Below are 17725 nucleotides of genomic sequence, written 5' to 3'. Positions count from 1 at the left end.
AGTGAGCAGCAATAAGCAGGAAATGATGTAATCAAGAGGGGAGGATACCAGTCTCAGGCCAGGCCCCCTGCCTCTCTGTAGGTCACGGTGCTACCTTCCTCCTCCTGCTTGCAGATCAGTAGCTAAAGACTGTGAGCCGCAGATGGCAGAGAGCGCGAACGGGGGGGGGGGGGGGGGGGGGGGGTAGATTAAAACCAGGTTTTAAGAGCCTAGGGGCACATGACCACTGATGCTAAAGATTTGAACGAGCCCTAGTGGAGATCTGGTATGTGTGCTGCGGATCTTGGTCTCTCCCCCCTCGAGTAGACACACTGCTTGGCAGGGGACTGCAGAACCAGGGGACACGATTCTTGTGTCAATGGTCCCCAGTGTCCCAGCAGGAAATTGACAAAGGCCTGAGGGAAACACGTTGCACAATCCTTCGTCAGAAAGAGGGCAACATTTAGGAGGGGCAGCTCTTCTAAAGAATTGTTAAGCCCTTTCGTTTTCAGTTTAAACGGATTTTTACCAAATAAAGCCTGAGTTTTACAAAAAGTATTATTTTTTCCACCCTACCTTTGTACCAGTCAAATATATATAAAAAAACTTGTTTGATTAGGAAATACAATACATGGCATGAGATATAGCTGTTGTGATAATACATTAGTCTGTGTGTGTAAGCAAAGCTGCCTGCCGAGGTAAGGCTATGTATTCGTTTAGAAGATACACACAATAAACAAACAGGCACGCAAGCTCTGAAGTGTGTGCACATCTGAATGTACTGATGAATCTTACGCCCACCCAAGTACACATTTCAAGCTGTTAGCAGATAACGGATTAAAGATCTGACACACATCAAACTAAAATGCTAAGAAAACGAAAATCTGTCTTAGAATATGTTTCAGAACACAAGTAAGTATACAAAAGTTTTAATAAAACAAAAGGTGAAAAGGATGGTATGGCCTCAGTATTAAACGTAAATATTTATAGGCTACTGGTTCTACGTCTACAACAGTAAACTGTTTATTCAAATGAAAAGTTTTATTTGGGGATTAGAGAGAGGTATTGTTTTCATAAACTCAGAGGTGGCGTTGTGTTTTGAGTTCTGTTTTAGTTCTGCAGCAAACCACTTTGAAGTCCATTCATCAAAGCATTAATCTACTGCAGGTGTTGGCAACCTTTCAGAAGTGGGGTGCCGAGTCTTCATTTATTCACTCTTCACTTCATTTATTCACTCTAGTAATGCCAGTAATACATTTTAACGTTTTTAGAAGGTCTCTTTCTATAGGTCTATAATATATAACTAAACTATTGTTGTATGTAAAGTAAATAAGGGTTTTAAAATGTTTAAGAAGCTTCATTTAAAATTAAATTAAAATGCAGAGCCCCCTGGACTGGTGGCCAAGACCCGGGCAGTGTGAGTGCCCCTGAAAATCAGCTCACGTGCTGCAGGGTGCCTACCCCTGATCTACTGAATATCTTTCCCTCATCCTTCCATACACCAAAATAAACCCAGATATTTACCTAGAAAAATGATTGTTTTTTCCACTGATTTTCACCTGTTTTTGTTGCAATAAACACCAATAAATTCCTGAGAAAAATAAAATAAAAACCAAAAATGAAAGGTCCTAAGAATTATTTAGCCAAGTAATCAATATTCCCTAGCCCTCCATCAATTTCTTCCAGCCTAATGTATCTCAATGGAGTTAATAGGTGGGTCCAGCCCTTGTCTCAATAAATCCACCTTCTCTCTTTGCTGCTTTGAAAGCTGAACTCTCTCTGGATGATGGACTCTGTCAGATGAAGAACAAGAGTACTTATAGCACCTGAGAAACTACCAAATTTATTGGAGCATAGGCTTTCGTGGGCTACAGCCCACTTCATTGGATGCATAGAATGGAACATATAGTAAGAAGCTATATATATACATACAGAGAAGGTGGAAGTTGCCATACAAACTAAGAGGCTAATTATTTAAGATGAGCTATTAGCAGCAGGAGAAAAAAAAAACTTTTGTAGTGATAATCAAGACCGCCCATTTAGACAGTTGACAAGAAGGTGTGAGGATACTTAACATGGGGAAATAGATGCAATATGTGTAATGACCCAGCCACTCCCAGCCTCTATTCAAACCCAAGTTAATGGTATCTAGTTTGCATATTAATTCAAGCTCAGCAGTTTCTCCTTGGAGTCTGGTTTTGAAGCTCTTCTGTTGCAGAATTGCCACCCTGTAGGATGAAGGACTCCACCTGAGGAGAGGTTCCCAGAAGGCACTTGTAAAATAGGACGGCTGCGCCTTTAAGAGCCGAGCCTTGCGACAGGGCTGTTGCCCGTTTTGGAACGGAAGGCGCCGCAACGTTCCAGGAGCGCATGCGCTTTGGTGCCGCCCCTCCCCTTCCCTGGCACACGTGGGCTTTCTCGCGGGCCGCGGGGCTGGATCAACATGCCTAAGGCCAAGCGGCGGAGGGCCGCAGGGGAGGCGGCCGGGAACGTGCCCCTGGCCGAGCAGATCGTACAAGGGGACGCGGTGAAGCCCACCACGCGGGTGAAGAGGCGGGGCAGAGGCGGGCAGCATGGCGGTGGGGAACAGGAGGACCAGTACGTGGATGAGAAGCTGTCGCGCAGGATCCTGGAGCAGGCGCGGATCCAGCAGGAGGAGCTGGAGGCCGAGCACTGTCCCGGCAGAGGAACCGGGCCGAAGAAGGAGAAGACCACGGTGCTGGGTGAGCGGGCACCGAGCACGCCAGAGGGGTGGGGTGGGGTGAGCGGGGCTGGGTCTGCTCCGGGTGGACGCCGCTCCTTATGGAAGCGCGGAGCTGGCTGTAAGCACACCCGCGAAGCGAGCACGGGGGTGGGCTCCGTCCCTTATTAACGAGCCTGATCTCTGCTTCTCAGTTTCGGCCGGGTGGGCACAACCCAGCCACCCCCCATCTGTTTCCCTTTGACATAGCAGGTTTGATGGGGAAGAGACGAACCCCCTGCTGAATTCTCATGGGAGATCTCTCTCCCCCCTCCCAGGCCCGAAGAGTATTAAAAGCTAGGCCTGGATAGACATACTATGGTCTTTCCCAGGTTTCCCCAGGACGCCCCAGAAGGCTTCAGGAAGTGGTGTTGGCAGTTCAGTAGGTGGCAGTGCTCACCTTAAATCCGTTTGCAACGAGAGTCCCAGCATAGTGGAAGGGGGCGTTGGGCTGCCTTGGCTGCTGCCTTTCAGATGAGATGTAAAACAGAGTTTCTGGCTCCTGATCATGCAGCGAAAGTTATAGGTGTGTTCACTTGGGTGCCTTGGCTGAGTTGTGTCCCGGGAAGGCGTTCTGTCTCCCTTCATTCCTCCTCCTCCACTTTTATCCACCTGTCTGTATACTTACACAGCCCTCATCGCTCTAGTACCTGATCCTTTCAGCACCTCTCAGACAAAGGGAAGTATCCTTCCCGTTCAGCAGCGACACAGAGAGATCTAGGGACTTGCCCAAAGTCACACAAGAAATCTGTGGCTGACTCAGGAACTGAACCCAGGTTTCTTGAGTTCTAGTCCAGTGATCTGTTCAACAGACCATCCTTTCACTTGGGTATGAGGTTCTTCCTTATTTGCTGTCCCAAATCATATATTGTTTTTTACGGTACGTTTGACAGCACATGGTGTTGAGTCAGTTTAATGGTCATTTAAGGCCAGCTTTTTAAAGGTGTTGGAGTTGGGCACCTAAATACCTTTTACAATGTGAGCCTTAGTCGGTGATCCTTCAAATACGTACACATGTGATTAGTTGCATTAAAGTGTGAGTATGAAGTTCAGTATGTGTTTGCAGGATCAGGGCCTCAAGTCAGCTTTCTGTGGGCTTGAGCGATTTCTTCCCATGGCAACAGGAGAGAGAAAAATTAAACAAACAAACCATGGTTAGAATCCCACAAAAACGAGCAGGGGGGACTTAGGCACATGTGTAGGACCTGAAGCTGCTTTTAACTCTTTAGTTGATGAAGCTTCAAGTTGGCAGGGTAATTTTTAATTGCACGGCTGTTCTCCAACCTTATTGGTTGATCCCGTTAATTAGTTAATTAGGCGATTGGCAGAAGATAAGCAAATCTTGGGCCTGGATGTTAATTCTGACTGTCCCTTCAGATGGACTGCCTCTGGAAATCTCTGGTGCCCCTTCCCATAGCGGGTGTTTGACTGCTGTTAGAAAGGGCTTCTGCAAATTCACCTCACTAGCCACATGAGAGGGTTGGAGATCAGAGTGTGGAGAGCTGAGTGGAATGTTCTTGTGGAACTGTATCTTTGCAGGCAAGCAACTCTGCTCCCTGACTTGTCCAACCTTAACTGTGCCTGGTTTATTCCAGGGTCTGGATCACACGATGGGGATTCTGACGCAGAGGATGATGAGTGGCCCACGCTGGAGAAGGCTGCTGCATCCATGGGAAAGGGGGAGTACTGTGAGGAGGTGACAGTGGACCCTGAGGACGAGAGAGCCATTGAAATGTTCATGAACAAGAATCCGCCGCTAAGGTAGGAAACAAATCCCTGAGCCATGGGATAGAAGTGTTTCCCTGCAGCCTCGCAGTATTCAAATAGGGTTCAAGTTCAGAACAGCACTTTGAAGAGGTTAACTGACCCCTGGGAGGTGGGTTTGGTTAAAGCTCTGTCACTCTTCTTTAGCTGGGGAGACTGAAGCATAGGAGAGAATTGTCTTGCTCAAGCTCATAAGGCAAGTCTGTGGCAGAACTAAGAATAGAACCTAGGACCCCCTGTGTTCCAAACAGTAGATAATGCTTCATTTCCTCTCAGATCACGCATGCACGGGGCCATACGTAGTAACTCCTATTACTGTAGTGCCTAGAGAGAGGCCCAGCTGAGATCAGGGTTCCCTTTGTGCTTGGCACTGTACCCACGCTCAGTAAGACAGTCTCTACCCCAAAGACAGGAGAGATCAAGGGTGGGAGTGGAAACAGAGGCACAAAAAGGGGAAGTGTCACCCAGCAGGCCCCTGATCAGCAAGTCCTCTGATTCCTGTTGCAGTGTTCAGTCCCCTAGGCCCTGCTGCCTGGTTCGCCAAGGAACAGGCTGATGCTCTTCTAGGCCAGAGACCAGCTCTACATAGTTTCCTTCCCCTGTGTCTGCCAGGCTCACGCTCGCCGATATCATCATGGAGAAGATCACGGAGAAGCAGACAGAGGTGGAGACAATGATGTCGGAAATATCCGGCCACCCCATGCCTCAGCTGGACCCCCGCGTACTGGAGGTCTACAAGGGTGTCCGAGAAGTAAGAGCAATAGCATGTAATGTAGCAGCCTCCACTTTCAAAATGCCGTCCCTCTGTGAGGAGCCAGGTCGAATCGAGCCCAGCGGCTCCAGCAGCCAGTATTCGTAATCGTTGTGGCTTGTGTCTTTATCCTCATGGCCTGTGCTGAAAAATATCTTCTCCTGCAGCTGGCCTGTGCCCATCTCCAGGGCAGAACGTGACAGCTGTCACTGTACAGCAATGCTGTGTAGCTCTTCAGGGTAATTAAGGAGATTGCAAACTCGGCAGGGTCTGAGGTTTCCATGCTATCGTTATATCTGCAGCAGGCAAAAAGATGTGGGCTGTTAATTTATACTCTTACGCTGAGAGACTTTTTACTGCTCAGCTGGCAGTGAGAGTGCATTCGAGAGCTGGCTTTAAAATTCTCTTTGGTCCAGGAGCCCTGAGAAGCGTGTGCGCCTGTGAACAGAGAGGAATTTCAGGATGATTCGTTAGTGTTCACTAGGCATAGACTCCTTCTCCGCAGGCTTCTAAATGATTTAGCTGCTGTTTACACTGAGTCTTTCACTCAAGGATCTCAAGCGCTTTACAAATAATGATGCCTCCCAAACACCAGCGTTTTGAGGAAGGTGCGTTAGTATATCTATCCTGTGGATGGAGAAAGTGGATCCAGTGACTTTCTTAAGGTCATTGTAACAGGGTGGCTTTCCCCTTAAGGGCTGGAGGCCTGGCGCCATTGATGACTGAAATAACTGCCCCAGACCACTCGATCCATGTTAGCAGCTTTGATGGGGCCTGATGGAGGACAGCTGGTTCCCGTATAAAGAGCAGCAGGAGGCTGCAGAGAGGGGGGCGGGATTGGGAAACTACAGTAAATGAGAGAGGCTCCTGCAGAGAAGACCCTGACACCAGGGGAGTTGAGAAGTGAGAACTAGAAGGCTGAAGTTTAGCTAGGTAAACCTGGGAGTGACTGTTGAATTAGAACCCAGCCCTGGGAAGGAGGGATGGGGACTTCCTACTTAAGGGGAAGAGACCCTGGGAATTGGGGCCTAGAGGGCCAAATTCCTGCTTGACGAGAGAGAGGCTTTGAATTGGGACCCAGCTATAGGGAAAATGGTTGGGTATTTCCTACCTTAGGGGAGAGAGACACTGAATTGGGGCCTGGGATAAATTGGACTATGGGAGGTGAATGTTTCAAGCTGCTTTGAGCGAGGTATTAAGGGACCTTGAAGAGGGGAACAGAGGCAGGGTGCCGCAGAATGACTTCCGGTCATGAGGAGGTGCTCAGGAGGTAGCTGACCCTGTTAATTACACATTGAGTTAGTAACGGTACTCCACGGTCCTGGCTCTCAGGTCCCTGTTCTGACCACTAGGCCACATTCCACATACTTTTTGTTTTAAAGGTGCTATCCAAATACAGGAGTGGCAAACTCCCCAAAGCATTTAAAATCATCCCAGCGCTGTCAAACTGGGAGCAGATCCTTTACATCACAGAGCCAGAAACATGGACTGCAGCTGCCATGTATCAAGCAACCAGGTATGATATAATTGCCGTGGTTTTACTGATTGTGGGTTTTACGGGAGCTTTCTATGGACTCCTGCCATGTCGCTGAAATCCTAACCAACCTCTGGCTCTCAGCTTAGCCGAAAGACCGAGGAAGCAAGCTGCTTGCCACCTCCGGAAACCCATGCTAGTGCTGTGGATCTGGCATTTCATGGATGCTAGAGAGAGTGGAGATTGACTCCATCCTGATCCAGTGCACAGTTCCCTTCGGTGTGTTCTCCATAGCTGTAACCACTCCTAAGTAACCTGCCCTTTAGCTTGGTGCTCGTCCTGCCTGCAGTTGGGGTGAGAACTGCAGCCTGTGACGCTGGAAGCGTGTCTGATTTAGATATTACAGGTTCAGATCCCAAACTATAAAACGTTGCGTAACACTGGTTGTTTTACTCTGGGCTCTGCACAATCAGGCAGCAGAGTACAGGACCACAGTCTCTGAAGCTGTAGCTGGAGTCTAATTGAGTAGCCGGAGTACCAGTCTTTAAAAAGAAGCTGTTTAGTCACTTCATTGATTCCCCTGCACTCTGGTACTAAGCCCGGCAGGTAACGCAGAGTGTTATACGCTTCTAAGCACTTCTTAGCCCAGCTCTCCAAGCCCCTTCGCTGGGCCTCAGGGCCTTCCCCCTCTTCGGAGGGTAGGGCATATTGTTCCTGCTTTATAAATAAGGCACAGAGGATCAGTTCACCCTCGAGTCAGTGGCAGAACCCCAGGAGTCCTCATCCTCTATTAGGCCACCCCAGCCCAGCCTGGATTTCAGCAGGACGCGTGTTGGGCTTCTCCTACAGAAGCTTCAAACATGGGGTAACAAAACCGCCACCAGCAAACTAGGATGTGCGTGGTGGGAAAGGGAGATCCTCAGATGGGAGTACTAGGCACTGCTTCCTGCTTGGTTTCATTGGGGCCGCTGGGATGGGGGCTGAGACTTCAGTTTAACTTCCCACTCCCTCGTTCCTGCCAGGATCTTTTCCTCCAACCTGAAGGAGAGGATGGCCCAGCGCTTCTATAACTTGGTGCTGCTTCCACGAGTGAGGGATGACATCGCCGAGTACAAGCGCCTCAATTTCCACCTCTACATGGCTTTGAAGAAGGCTTTGTTCAAGCCGGGAGCCTGGTTCAAAGGTGAAAAGAAACCAGGTGGCAGGAAGAGTAGGGTGGGTCCGGCTTGCAGTGCAGTGACCTGGCTGGGTTGTGTAAGCGTTCCTGGTGTCATAGCTAGGTTAGGAGTTGTTCTCTGGGCGGTGGAGGACTTAGATACCTACTTGCTCTCTTTGGCTGTCCAGTAGCGGCATGTTTAACCTTTTCTTTTGCACAGTGAACTTTTCGTGTATGCAGCAACCCCGAAATGCTCTCCAGAGTTGAACAGCAGCAGCAAAGGGAGGGAGGGAGGCAGGCTGAAACCATGAGAGCAAAAGCAAGTGAGGTGCAGAAATGTGCTTGGTCCTTCAGCTGCAGGCAAGAAGCCTGTTGAACCAGCAGTGGCTAGATCAGAATATTCAGTTCACTAAAACGCTCTTGGCACCATCAGCTGTATAAGTGCCAAAAACAGACAGCCCCCTTTGGTACCTGTCAGAGGTGGGTGAGATCCATTCGCGGCAGGCGACCCATAGCTGGGAATTGATCTCCTGTGTCCATTTGTATTGTCGGTTGATGAGGCTGGCAGGGGCAAAGAGTGCAGCCCATCCTGTGCCTCCCGCAACACTCTGTGCTCGGGTCCCAGGGATGCGGCATCGATGCCCCTCTGGAGAGTTCATTCTCCCAGGCTGGACATGCATGGGGATTGGAATGCTTGGGGCAGGGGTCAGTCGGCTGGGGTAGGCTTCAGGCTCTGAGCCCCGCAGGTCCAGCCGTCTTGTGTTAAGAGCACTGTTGTCCGACTCTTGTCTCCCTCCCTCCCTCCCTTCCAGGGATCCTGATCCCCCTGTGTGAGCTGGGGACCTGCACGCTACGGGAAGCCATCATCATAGGGAGCATTCTTGCTAAGTGTTCGATCCCCGTCCTTCACTCCAGGTAACGTGGGGAGGGCTGGGGCCCCAGGGGGAGGATTGGGAGGCGCTGGTTCTCCCATTTCCTCAGGGAGTCCCACAGCAATGTCCCGGCTCTGCCAGAAAACCTCTCTGGCGTTTCACAGAGCTAGGAAAGGTCCCACCTACTCCAGCCCAAGCAACGGGCTTCCATCACTTCCACGGGCAGACTGTTCCCCATTCTCATGGCTCTCCCCCTTGGCAAGCTCCTGAGCCAAGAGCCACCAGTTTAGCCACAGCTCCACGGTGCTGGTAGCTGGGAGTTTCCTAGCTCAGCAGCACAGTAAGAGCCCGGAGATCATGTCCCTGCTGGGTTATCCCACCTGTTCCAGTGGCAATGGAGGGGACTTGGCGCTGTGCGGGACCAGACCCTTACTGCCACTCTTGATTCTGTCTCTCCGGGGTAGAGAAGCGGAGCGAGTGCTGGGGTCATGCCTGGGCGCGGAGCAAGATGGTCAGATGCCACAGCGCAGTCTTGGGGTGGGGACTTCACGCCCTTCCGGCTCAGTGGGAACAGATTTACACCTGCAGGGACAGGTGGGAGGAGGGTGTGGCCCACTCTGGTAGCTGATAGGCCCTGGGCGCGCCAGCCTTCAATCCCTGGCCCTAGACGGTGGGGAAGTTTACAGGCCGCCAGGGGGAAGAGCGGCGGTCACAGACTCCAGAAACAAATGTGCTCTGAAGTGGGAGAAGGGGAGGCCTTGGCAAAGCCTGTCCTTGAAGATGCCATGGGGCAGGGTGCCTGTTCATGTTGGAAGGTGCCCAGACCCACTCACGAGTGGAGCTCCGCACTGTGTTCGGAGTGTGACCGACAAGCACCTACCCCAAGTCCTCACCACCCTCGCGCACGCTTCGACCTTGCTCTCCCCCCCCCATAGTGCTGCCATGCTGAAGCTCGCCGAGATGGAGTACAGCGGTGCCAACAGTATCTTCCTGCGCCTGCTCATCGACAAGAAATATGCCCTGCCCTTCCGCGTGGTGGACGCCCTGGTCTTCCACTTCCTAGCCTTCCAGACGGACCGGCGCACCTTGCCCGTGCTGTGGCACCAGTCCCTCCTGACCTTCGCCCAGCGCTACAAGGAGGACCTCTCCTCGGAGCAGAAGGAGTCCCTGCTGGAGCTGCTCAAGGTCCACTGCCACCCGCAGATCTCGGCAGAGATCAGGAGGGAGCTGGTGAACTCCAAGTCTCGGGACGTGGAGGGGCTGCAGCCGGTGGCGATGGAGTGAGGCCGGGGGAGGGAGGTGGGGCCTCTTTCTGTCAGGGAGAAGTGGCAGCCCAGAATTTGTCTGATTGCTCATGGCTTGCTGGGGACGCTGTCCCATGGCTGCCTTCTTCACGGGACGAGGGGCTCAGCTGGCGAACTAGATCTTCGGCTGGAACAAGCAAGCGGGTGTCCGTCACTGAGATCCCCCTAGACTCCTTCCCCGTAGCCCGGGGGGGGTGGAAGCAGGCCGTGCTCTTCACCTGGACCTGCCCTGGGAGTTAAACTCTGCAGTGGTGGAAGCTGCCTGCCTGCCTGGCTCAGATCTGAAGATGTGCTTACTGGCCTGACACCAACAGGTGTCTCGGGGAGGGTGAAAGAGCTCTGGGCTGCTCCTGTGTCTGAGAATAAAACCTTTCCCCGGGACATTCAGAGCGTGCACTAATGTCTGGTGGAATTGAAAGGATTTAGTTGCAGCCAGTTTAAAGGGACAGTCAGGTGGCAGGGAGCCGGCTCCTTCCTTCTTCTGGAAGAGGTGGCGCATTCAGCAGCGGTCACTGAGGGCACGTGCAGTCTACTCCAGTCCCTGCTCCGTCAGCACCGCTGTCCCCTTGTTGCACGCTGAAGAACTCTTCCCTTCCTCTCGATGCACCAAGCCTGCCTTCTGTCTTGTCCCTCGTTTCACTGAGGATACATTTGAAAGGCAGCCCCGGGTTCCCCTGCACAGCAGGGAACGAGATGGTGCGCTCCTACATACATCTTGGCTGCTGGCGGGCGATGCCCCGGGTGCCTGGGTTGGCAGCTGCGGACGTTTCAGTTCAGTGAGCCGAATCCGTCATTCCCCTGCCTGAGGGGTGGTCGGCACCATGCTGCTTTGGCAGGCACGGGAAGAGTAATGCATGCGACGGGGGGGTTAGCTCCAGGGGAGACGGATGGAGCAGTGGGTTTGTTTGTAGAGAGCTGGCTCCCTCAGGACAGCCACTCACTAGCACGGAGATTACTGAACAATTTGCAGAGCTCCCATCAATCTGCTCCGTAGCGTTTAGCAGGAACGGTCATGGGGGAAGGCAGCTACTCTGTAATTACCTAGCTTCGCCTTGAAAGGAGCTCTCTCGGAGTAAGTGATTGATAGCCGCCTGCAAGCCAGGAGGGGTTGGGGACAGAAAGGGAAGCCAAAAGCAAGGCTGGGTGTTGGTATCAGTTCTGTACATTGTGGAGGAGGCAGCTGGGAAGAATCCACAGGCAGGAGGTGACAGAGCCAGCACTCGGGGGTACTGTCTCTAGTTGCCACCTCGGGGATATCACTTAGCCCCACAGGGTGTAACGAAGGGGGAGCGAGTATCTCCCCATGTCCTTGGATCCCCACCCTAATTAAGCACAAACCATGCCTTGGCTGTGTCCCTTCGAGTAGATGTGCTGATGCAGGAGAGCCCAGAAAGCCTGGTTGAACTTTTCCTCTCCATCTGGCCAACGGGAAGTTACTTCCCTCCCCACCACCCATGCCTGTTAAAATGATACGTGTGCTATTCACTCCAAGGCTAAAGAAGAGGCCCATAACTGATCCTACCCAGCCATTCAGGGCTCAATTGTGATGTGCACTGACCACCCCTCCCCCCCCATTGATTTCAATTGGCTCCTGCTCCATGGTTACTCCTTTAGAGGAGGGCCCTATTCTCTTTTACTGCAGTCAGCTCCTTCCATCTCAGTATTTACTGGGGCTGCCGGAGGCAGCTGAGAGAGGAGGTGGAAGGAGACAGGAAGTTTGGGCTTGGTGACTGCCTTTGTCAGGGTCTGTACAGCTGAGGGCTTGAAATCAGTGGAGGCCTTAGTCCTTCCATGGCCTTTATGGCAATTGTTCCCCCAGCAACACAGGAGGCTGAGGGTCTGTGCCCTAGCCTGCTAAGCCAGCTCCTTGTCTAGTTATCTCTCTGCTCACAGGCTTTCACGCTGCGTTGAGCTAAAGGAAGTTGGGGTTGATCTATCTCAGTCCCCCACGAGGTGGCAGAACACAGCAGGCAAAGGGGCGGGCACAGTGGCCGTCAGAGGAGGCCTTATGTAACCCCTGCTCTAGACAGGGCAAAGGGCAGTTCCTTCCCTGTGGGGAGAGGAGAAATCCTCCCACTGCTGCTCCTGACTTCAAGAGAGCAGGATGCAAAATCATCAGGACGCCTGGGTTTGATTACTAACTCCCGCTCACCCTGCAAGCACGCTGAGCCTCACTTGTCCTATTGGGATCTAGGAAGTGGGTGGGCAAAGTCTGCCTACTTCTAAAGGATCCCCCCCCCCCCCCCAGCCTGAGGGTGGGTCCACAGGACCTGGAAAACCAAATAATTACAGGGGACAACTAATGAACAACAGGGACAGGAGTGTAGTCAAAGGGTCAAACAAAGGGAACCAGATGGGGACACCGAGCAGAGAACCACGGACAGCGCCCACTGCTTCTCGAAGCCATCAAGAGAGTCAGTGGATGCCACCCAGAGGAACTCTGCCTGGAGGCGTGAACTGACGGCGCATCGGAAATAGGCCCCACAGTCACAGGAGACTCCATCGGCCCACCTCCTCACCCTGGTTTTATAGATGGCCACTTTAGCCAGGGCCAGGAGGAGGTTGACCAGGAGGTCCCATGACTTAGTGGGGCCACGGACAGGGAGTGCATAGATAAGGAGGTGAGGGGAAAAGTACAACCAAAATCTTAACAAAATATTTGTGAGGAGCTGGAATAGGGGCTGCAGCCTGGCGCACTCCAGGTAGACGTGTGCCAGGGTTTCCCTCATGCCACAAAAGGGGCAGGTATCCGGGATTGGGGTGAACCGCGCCAAGTACACAACCATGCAGGAGCCGCCAACTGATATCCCTGGTGGGCCTTGGGACCAGAGTGGAATATAGGCCAGCCCACCGGGGCTCCTCACCCTCTAGAGGTGGCAGGAGGTCCCGCCACTTTGTGTCAGGGCGGGACACGAGGGTGAGGACGTGAAGGGTGTGTAGCTCAAGCGTGTATGGATGTTTCCTTGGTGTGGTCTGGAAACGGACTTGCTGCAGCTCGTGTAGCCGGCTCACGGTGAAGGGGCGGGGGCCCAATGAAAAGGGGCGGAGGGCCTGGGGTGGAGGGTGGGTGGGGCACGCCCTCCCTTAGGACCCAGTCGAGGTAAATCTGAGCAGCGGGCAGCAAAGCAGCCCTCACCTCCTGAAGTACGCGCAGGGGAGTACCTGGTCTGGAGAGCCCCATGCGCTGAGCGAGCATCAGGGGATCCAGCCAGTTTCCCCGGTCGTAGTCCAGGCAGTCTCCGACTCTGGTGACTTCTGCCAAGACCAACCTCTGGCACACCAAGGGGGACTCTGCCACCTGCACACGGAGCTGGGGGTTGCGTAGCAGGGGCTCCGCAAGGAGATCTTCCCTCACAGAGGCCGCCATGGACCTGGTCACCGTGAACAGTTTCCAGGTCCGGAGGAGGTCCTGGTGGAAGACCGGCAGCCCGGAGAGGACTCACAGAAGACCTCTCGGATGGAGATAAAAGAGCTGTCAGTCATATCGGAGCCCTCGGAAGCGGCGCAGGAAGGCATACGCCAGTACGCTCCACACCAGACTACCTGCACCATAAAGGAGCCTCAGCAGGGCTTGGAGGTGGAAGACATGGACCTGAGTGCGGAGACACTTCAGGCCCTGCCCTCCCTCCTCCAGGGGTAGATGGAGAACCCCTGCAGAGACCCAGTGCAGTCCTGACCAGAAGAACTCCAGAATCAATGTTTGGAGGTTGGCCAGGAAACCCGGGGCCGGGACCAGGGTGTTGAGCCGGGACCAGAGCATGGACAGGACTAGTTGATTAAGCACCAGTGCCCTCCCTCGAAGGGAGAGGCACTGGAGTAGTCCTGTCCATCTCCGGAGCCGCTCTGCCACCCTGCCCTCTAAACCATGCCAGTTCTCCGGCGGGGACGGATGCGTGGCAGAAAGGTAAATGCTGAGATAGAGCAGCGGACCCGCGCTCTACCGGATGGCCTGAAGCGAGGGTGGGAGGGATCTCGCCTGCCACCAGTCCCCTACCACCAAGCCAGAGCTCTTGACCCAGTTGACCCGGGCGGAGGAGGCTGGCAAGCCTCCACCCACATCAAGTCACCCGGGTCCTGCACTACGAGGAGCACATTGTTGGCGTACGCCGACAGGACCAGCTGCAGCTCTGGCTCCCGCAGCGCCAACCCTGTCAACCTCCTACGGAGGAGACAGGAAGGGCTCGATTGCCAGAGCGTACAGCTGTCCTGAGAGGGGGCAGCCCTGCCGTACTCCTCACCTGAAGCTGACTGGTTTGGTCAGGGTCCAGCTGAGCCTGACCAGACACTCTGCGAAGATGTACAGCACCTGAAGAAAACCCACAAAGTGGGGTCCGAAGCCAAACGCTCGCAGAGTGCTCAGGAGATACCCGTGATCCACCCTGTTCAACGCCTTCTCCTGATCCAGGGACAGGAGGGCGAACGACAGACGAGGTCCTGGATCAGATAGAGGTTGTCGAAGATGGTGCGGCCCGGGACGGTGTAGGGGATCACGTCCGTCAGCACGGACCCCAGCCGCAGCAAGATGGCTTTCGCTACGACCTTGTAGTCCGTGCTGAGGAGCGAGACGGGACGCCAATTTTGTATATCGTGGCTGTCCCCCTTCGGCAATAAGGTGAGCACAGCTCGCCTGCACGAAAGAGGGAGGACCCCGCTCTGCAAAGACTCGGCCCAGACGGTGACTAGGTCTGGGCCGAGGATGTCTCAGAACACGCGGTAGAACTCCACGGTCAGCCCGTCCATGCTCGGAGATTTATTGGTGGGCATGCGGCGGAGGGCTTCCGAGAGCTCGGCCAGAGTGAGAGGCAGCTCTAACCAGTCTCGGTCACCCACGCTGACTGTCGGGAGTTCGTCCCAGAGCACTCTGCAAGCGTTAGGATCGGTCGGATCCGGGGAGAAAAGGCCTGCATAGAAGGCCCTGGCCCTTCCGCAATATCCGCCGGATCCGTGAGGGGGGTGCCGTCCTCTGCTAGGAGGCAGGTGACATGCTTCTTAGCCCCCCTCTTTTTCTCCAGGGTGTAGAAGAAGCAGGAGCCGTGCTCACTTGTGGCAGGCAGGGATAAGATCTACCCTAGAGGGAGCAGGAAGGCATACAAGTGCTTAGTGCTCCAGGCTAAAGCCCTGGAGACTGCGGTGTTGGGGGTGGCAGCCGCTGTGCTGCCAGGCATGGCTTGTCCTGGTGGAATCACCTGCTGTGAGGACCCCCTACCGGGACCAGGGCTTCTGTGCTTACTCAGCAGGCTGCCAGGAGCTGGCACGAGGGGGAAGGGGAGGCCCTCGCAGAGCAGATGCCATGACCTTAGGGGAAGAGCGTGGTGGCCCAGATGTTTTTAATACCCTAAAGAGGTTTAAAAAAAAAAAAGTTTCTCTTGATGCTGGAGGATGTGCTGCAGGCTTGGCTGTTACCAGGCAGAATGGCAGGGAGGAAGCAAGGCGCGAAGCCGGCTTTCACATCAGCCCTACATCATCCTCCGCTCAGGCAGCCGGAGCCCAAACCCTCCCGCTGTCACCGTATCCCCACAGCGCTCTGTGGAAAGTACACGCAACAGCCTCAGGCAGAGCCGAGGAGGGGAGTGTGAGAAAGCAACGTGGCGGCTTTGAAGGGGGGAATCCCCAAATGCAAAGAGCTGAGAAAGGGGGAAACCTCCAGTTGTCAGCTTGTGGTACCCACTGCTAAACAGTCACTCCTGGGAGCAGCTGGGTGCCTGGCGGGGCCCTCCCTGCGGTGGGCCAGTCCCAGCTCCCTCGTGCTCTTACTCTGCACCCCCATTCTCTGGTATGTGCCCATACCACACTACAGCGTAGTCCTTCCCTGCCACTCCAACTACCCCTCCTAGCCAGCGCTCTCTAGTGCATGCTTCGATGCAGTTACTTCACAGTCGCCCTGATTAATTCAAGCACAAGCTTTTCAGAGCCGCTAGTCAGCTCACCTTCCCCGGGTCACCCAAGCCATGTGCATTCGTGTTCTGCTTGGCTTTCTAACCCAAAGGCTTCCCCCTTGTACCTGGATTTCACATGGCCGTCGCTCCACTTAAAGCTGGGCCTCTATGAGCTTTACTCCTTCCTTTGGAGCTGCTCAGTCATGCTAGCATAGCAGGATGATCCTACTCTTGCAAAATGCTCCCTGCTAGCATTGCTCTCTACCAGTGATTCTCAGGGGGGCCCCATTCCCATGCAGCTGGGTTTCCCCCACTAACATTATCAAAAGGGGAACGGCAGGGTGGTCATGACCCCCCCAGCTGCCTTGTTTTCAACCCTCAGGGAGCTCTCTAAGCTCTGAAAAGTGACACTGCCATCATGGGGTTCCATGTTTGTCCTGATCAAGAATTCACCATTTACGTGTAAAAAGCTCCTTTCCCTCCCTCTGTAATAAAACATGACAACTTGTAAACAGCCTGGGAGCTGAGAGTCAAGCTGGGTTTCCTCCGTATGTGTTGCCACCAGTCAGAGGGTCTGCACACCACATCCTGCCCTCAGGCATGGATACCTTCCTTATCTATCACTTAGGCTCTCAGTGACATCTGTGCAACCCTTCACACAGGCATGAGGGATTGGCCCCATCACTGAAAGGTAACAGAATATTCTGCCTGTGATGGACAGAGGTGCAGACTCCAGCTCACTCTCCTGGGGCTCTGCAGTATTGACAGCGTAAAGGTTTCTAACACCTGCAGCTCGCCTCTGCTCTACAGAAGGAGCAGAGCTGTTGAGGACGGAAGTGCCATTTTTGAATCATGTTGAAATTAGGTAATTTGCCTGGAGCCTGTCCACCTGGGACTGCCCCTTTTCCTACACTCCCTGATGTTCTCCCTTTAAAGTCATAAGTAGATAAGATGAAGACTCTAGACTCTCCTTAGTGAATGCTAAGTTGTATCTGCTGTACTGAACCATTTGGCACAGATACTTCAGAGAGTCAGTAGATGGTTGTAAAGTCACTATCTTCTACGGTGTGCCCCCCCCACCCCAGGCCTTGTTGTCCTGATCCAGGTATCCTCCTCCCCCCCCCCCCAAAAAAAGCTTTTAAATATATATTTCTACCTCGAGCTCTGTCCCACTTTCAAGCTGGAGCACTGTGTTCATCCAACCACCTCCACACCATAACCTAGCCTCTGACAGGTGCATCAACAAAGCAAGTAATAAGGTACTACACAAAATTTGCCCCAGGCTGTAGAAGGGTGGAAGCCTGCATGTTATTAAAGACCCCAGTTACTGGAGTGCCCAAGTCCTGGGTTTACTCAGGTACTCCCGCTAGGGCCTATTGCTGGGGTTCTGATTATGGGGTAGGGGAGTGTCTTTCTCTAATATACATTTCTGGTTTAGTTGAGCCACTTCTCAAGTGAGTTTAAGGCCGGTTGATTTTTTTTCACCTTGCCACCAACCAAGCTGTTACTGTCCAGGACACCCCACTGAAATCCTCCTCCTAACCCAGCTTTCCTCTTACCTGAAGTAGATTCTCAGCCTCAAGGCCTTGCCCATTTCCACCCCATCCTCCAGTTTTTCTCTTAATCCAGTGTATGCTTTTCCCTTCACCATCCTCTTTGGCTCCTCCCCATCTCTTCTTTATACCTTCTCCCATGTGAGCCCTACTGATACTTTGCGCTCCCTCCTTCAAACTCGCTTCCTCCCCAGTGTCCTTCAGGAACAATGCACTTCATGGACAATGACATGGCAAATTAGCCCACAGCTGAGGA

The 17725-nt window shown here is 53.3% G+C and overlaps 1 protein-coding gene across 1 annotated transcript; it reads left to right on the top strand.

The window, feature by feature from the left end:
- Nucleotides 1-2361: 2361 nt before the first annotated feature.
- Nucleotides 2362-16431, top strand: BYSL (bystin like). The gene is made up of 7 exons (XM_073320142.2): nucleotides 2362-2702; nucleotides 4315-4480; nucleotides 5096-5234; nucleotides 6617-6750; nucleotides 7731-7891; nucleotides 8677-8779; nucleotides 9672-16431. Exons 1-7 carry the CDS (start codon nucleotides 2423-2425, stop codon nucleotides 10018-10020), a joined length of 1332 nt encoding a protein of 443 aa, XP_073176243.1. The 5' UTR covers nucleotides 2362-2422; the 3' UTR covers nucleotides 10021-16431.
- The last annotated feature ends 1294 nt before the right edge of the window (nucleotides 16432-17725 follow it).

The sequence above is a fragment of the Lepidochelys kempii genome, chromosome 21, assembly GCF_965140285.1.
Source record: "Lepidochelys kempii isolate rLepKem1 chromosome 21, rLepKem1.hap1, whole genome shotgun sequence".
Taxonomy (NCBI): domain Eukaryota; kingdom Metazoa; phylum Chordata; order Testudines; family Cheloniidae; genus Lepidochelys; species Lepidochelys kempii.
Note: the sequence above shows the minus strand (reverse complement) of the source record. Positions and strands in the feature narration are given on the sequence as shown.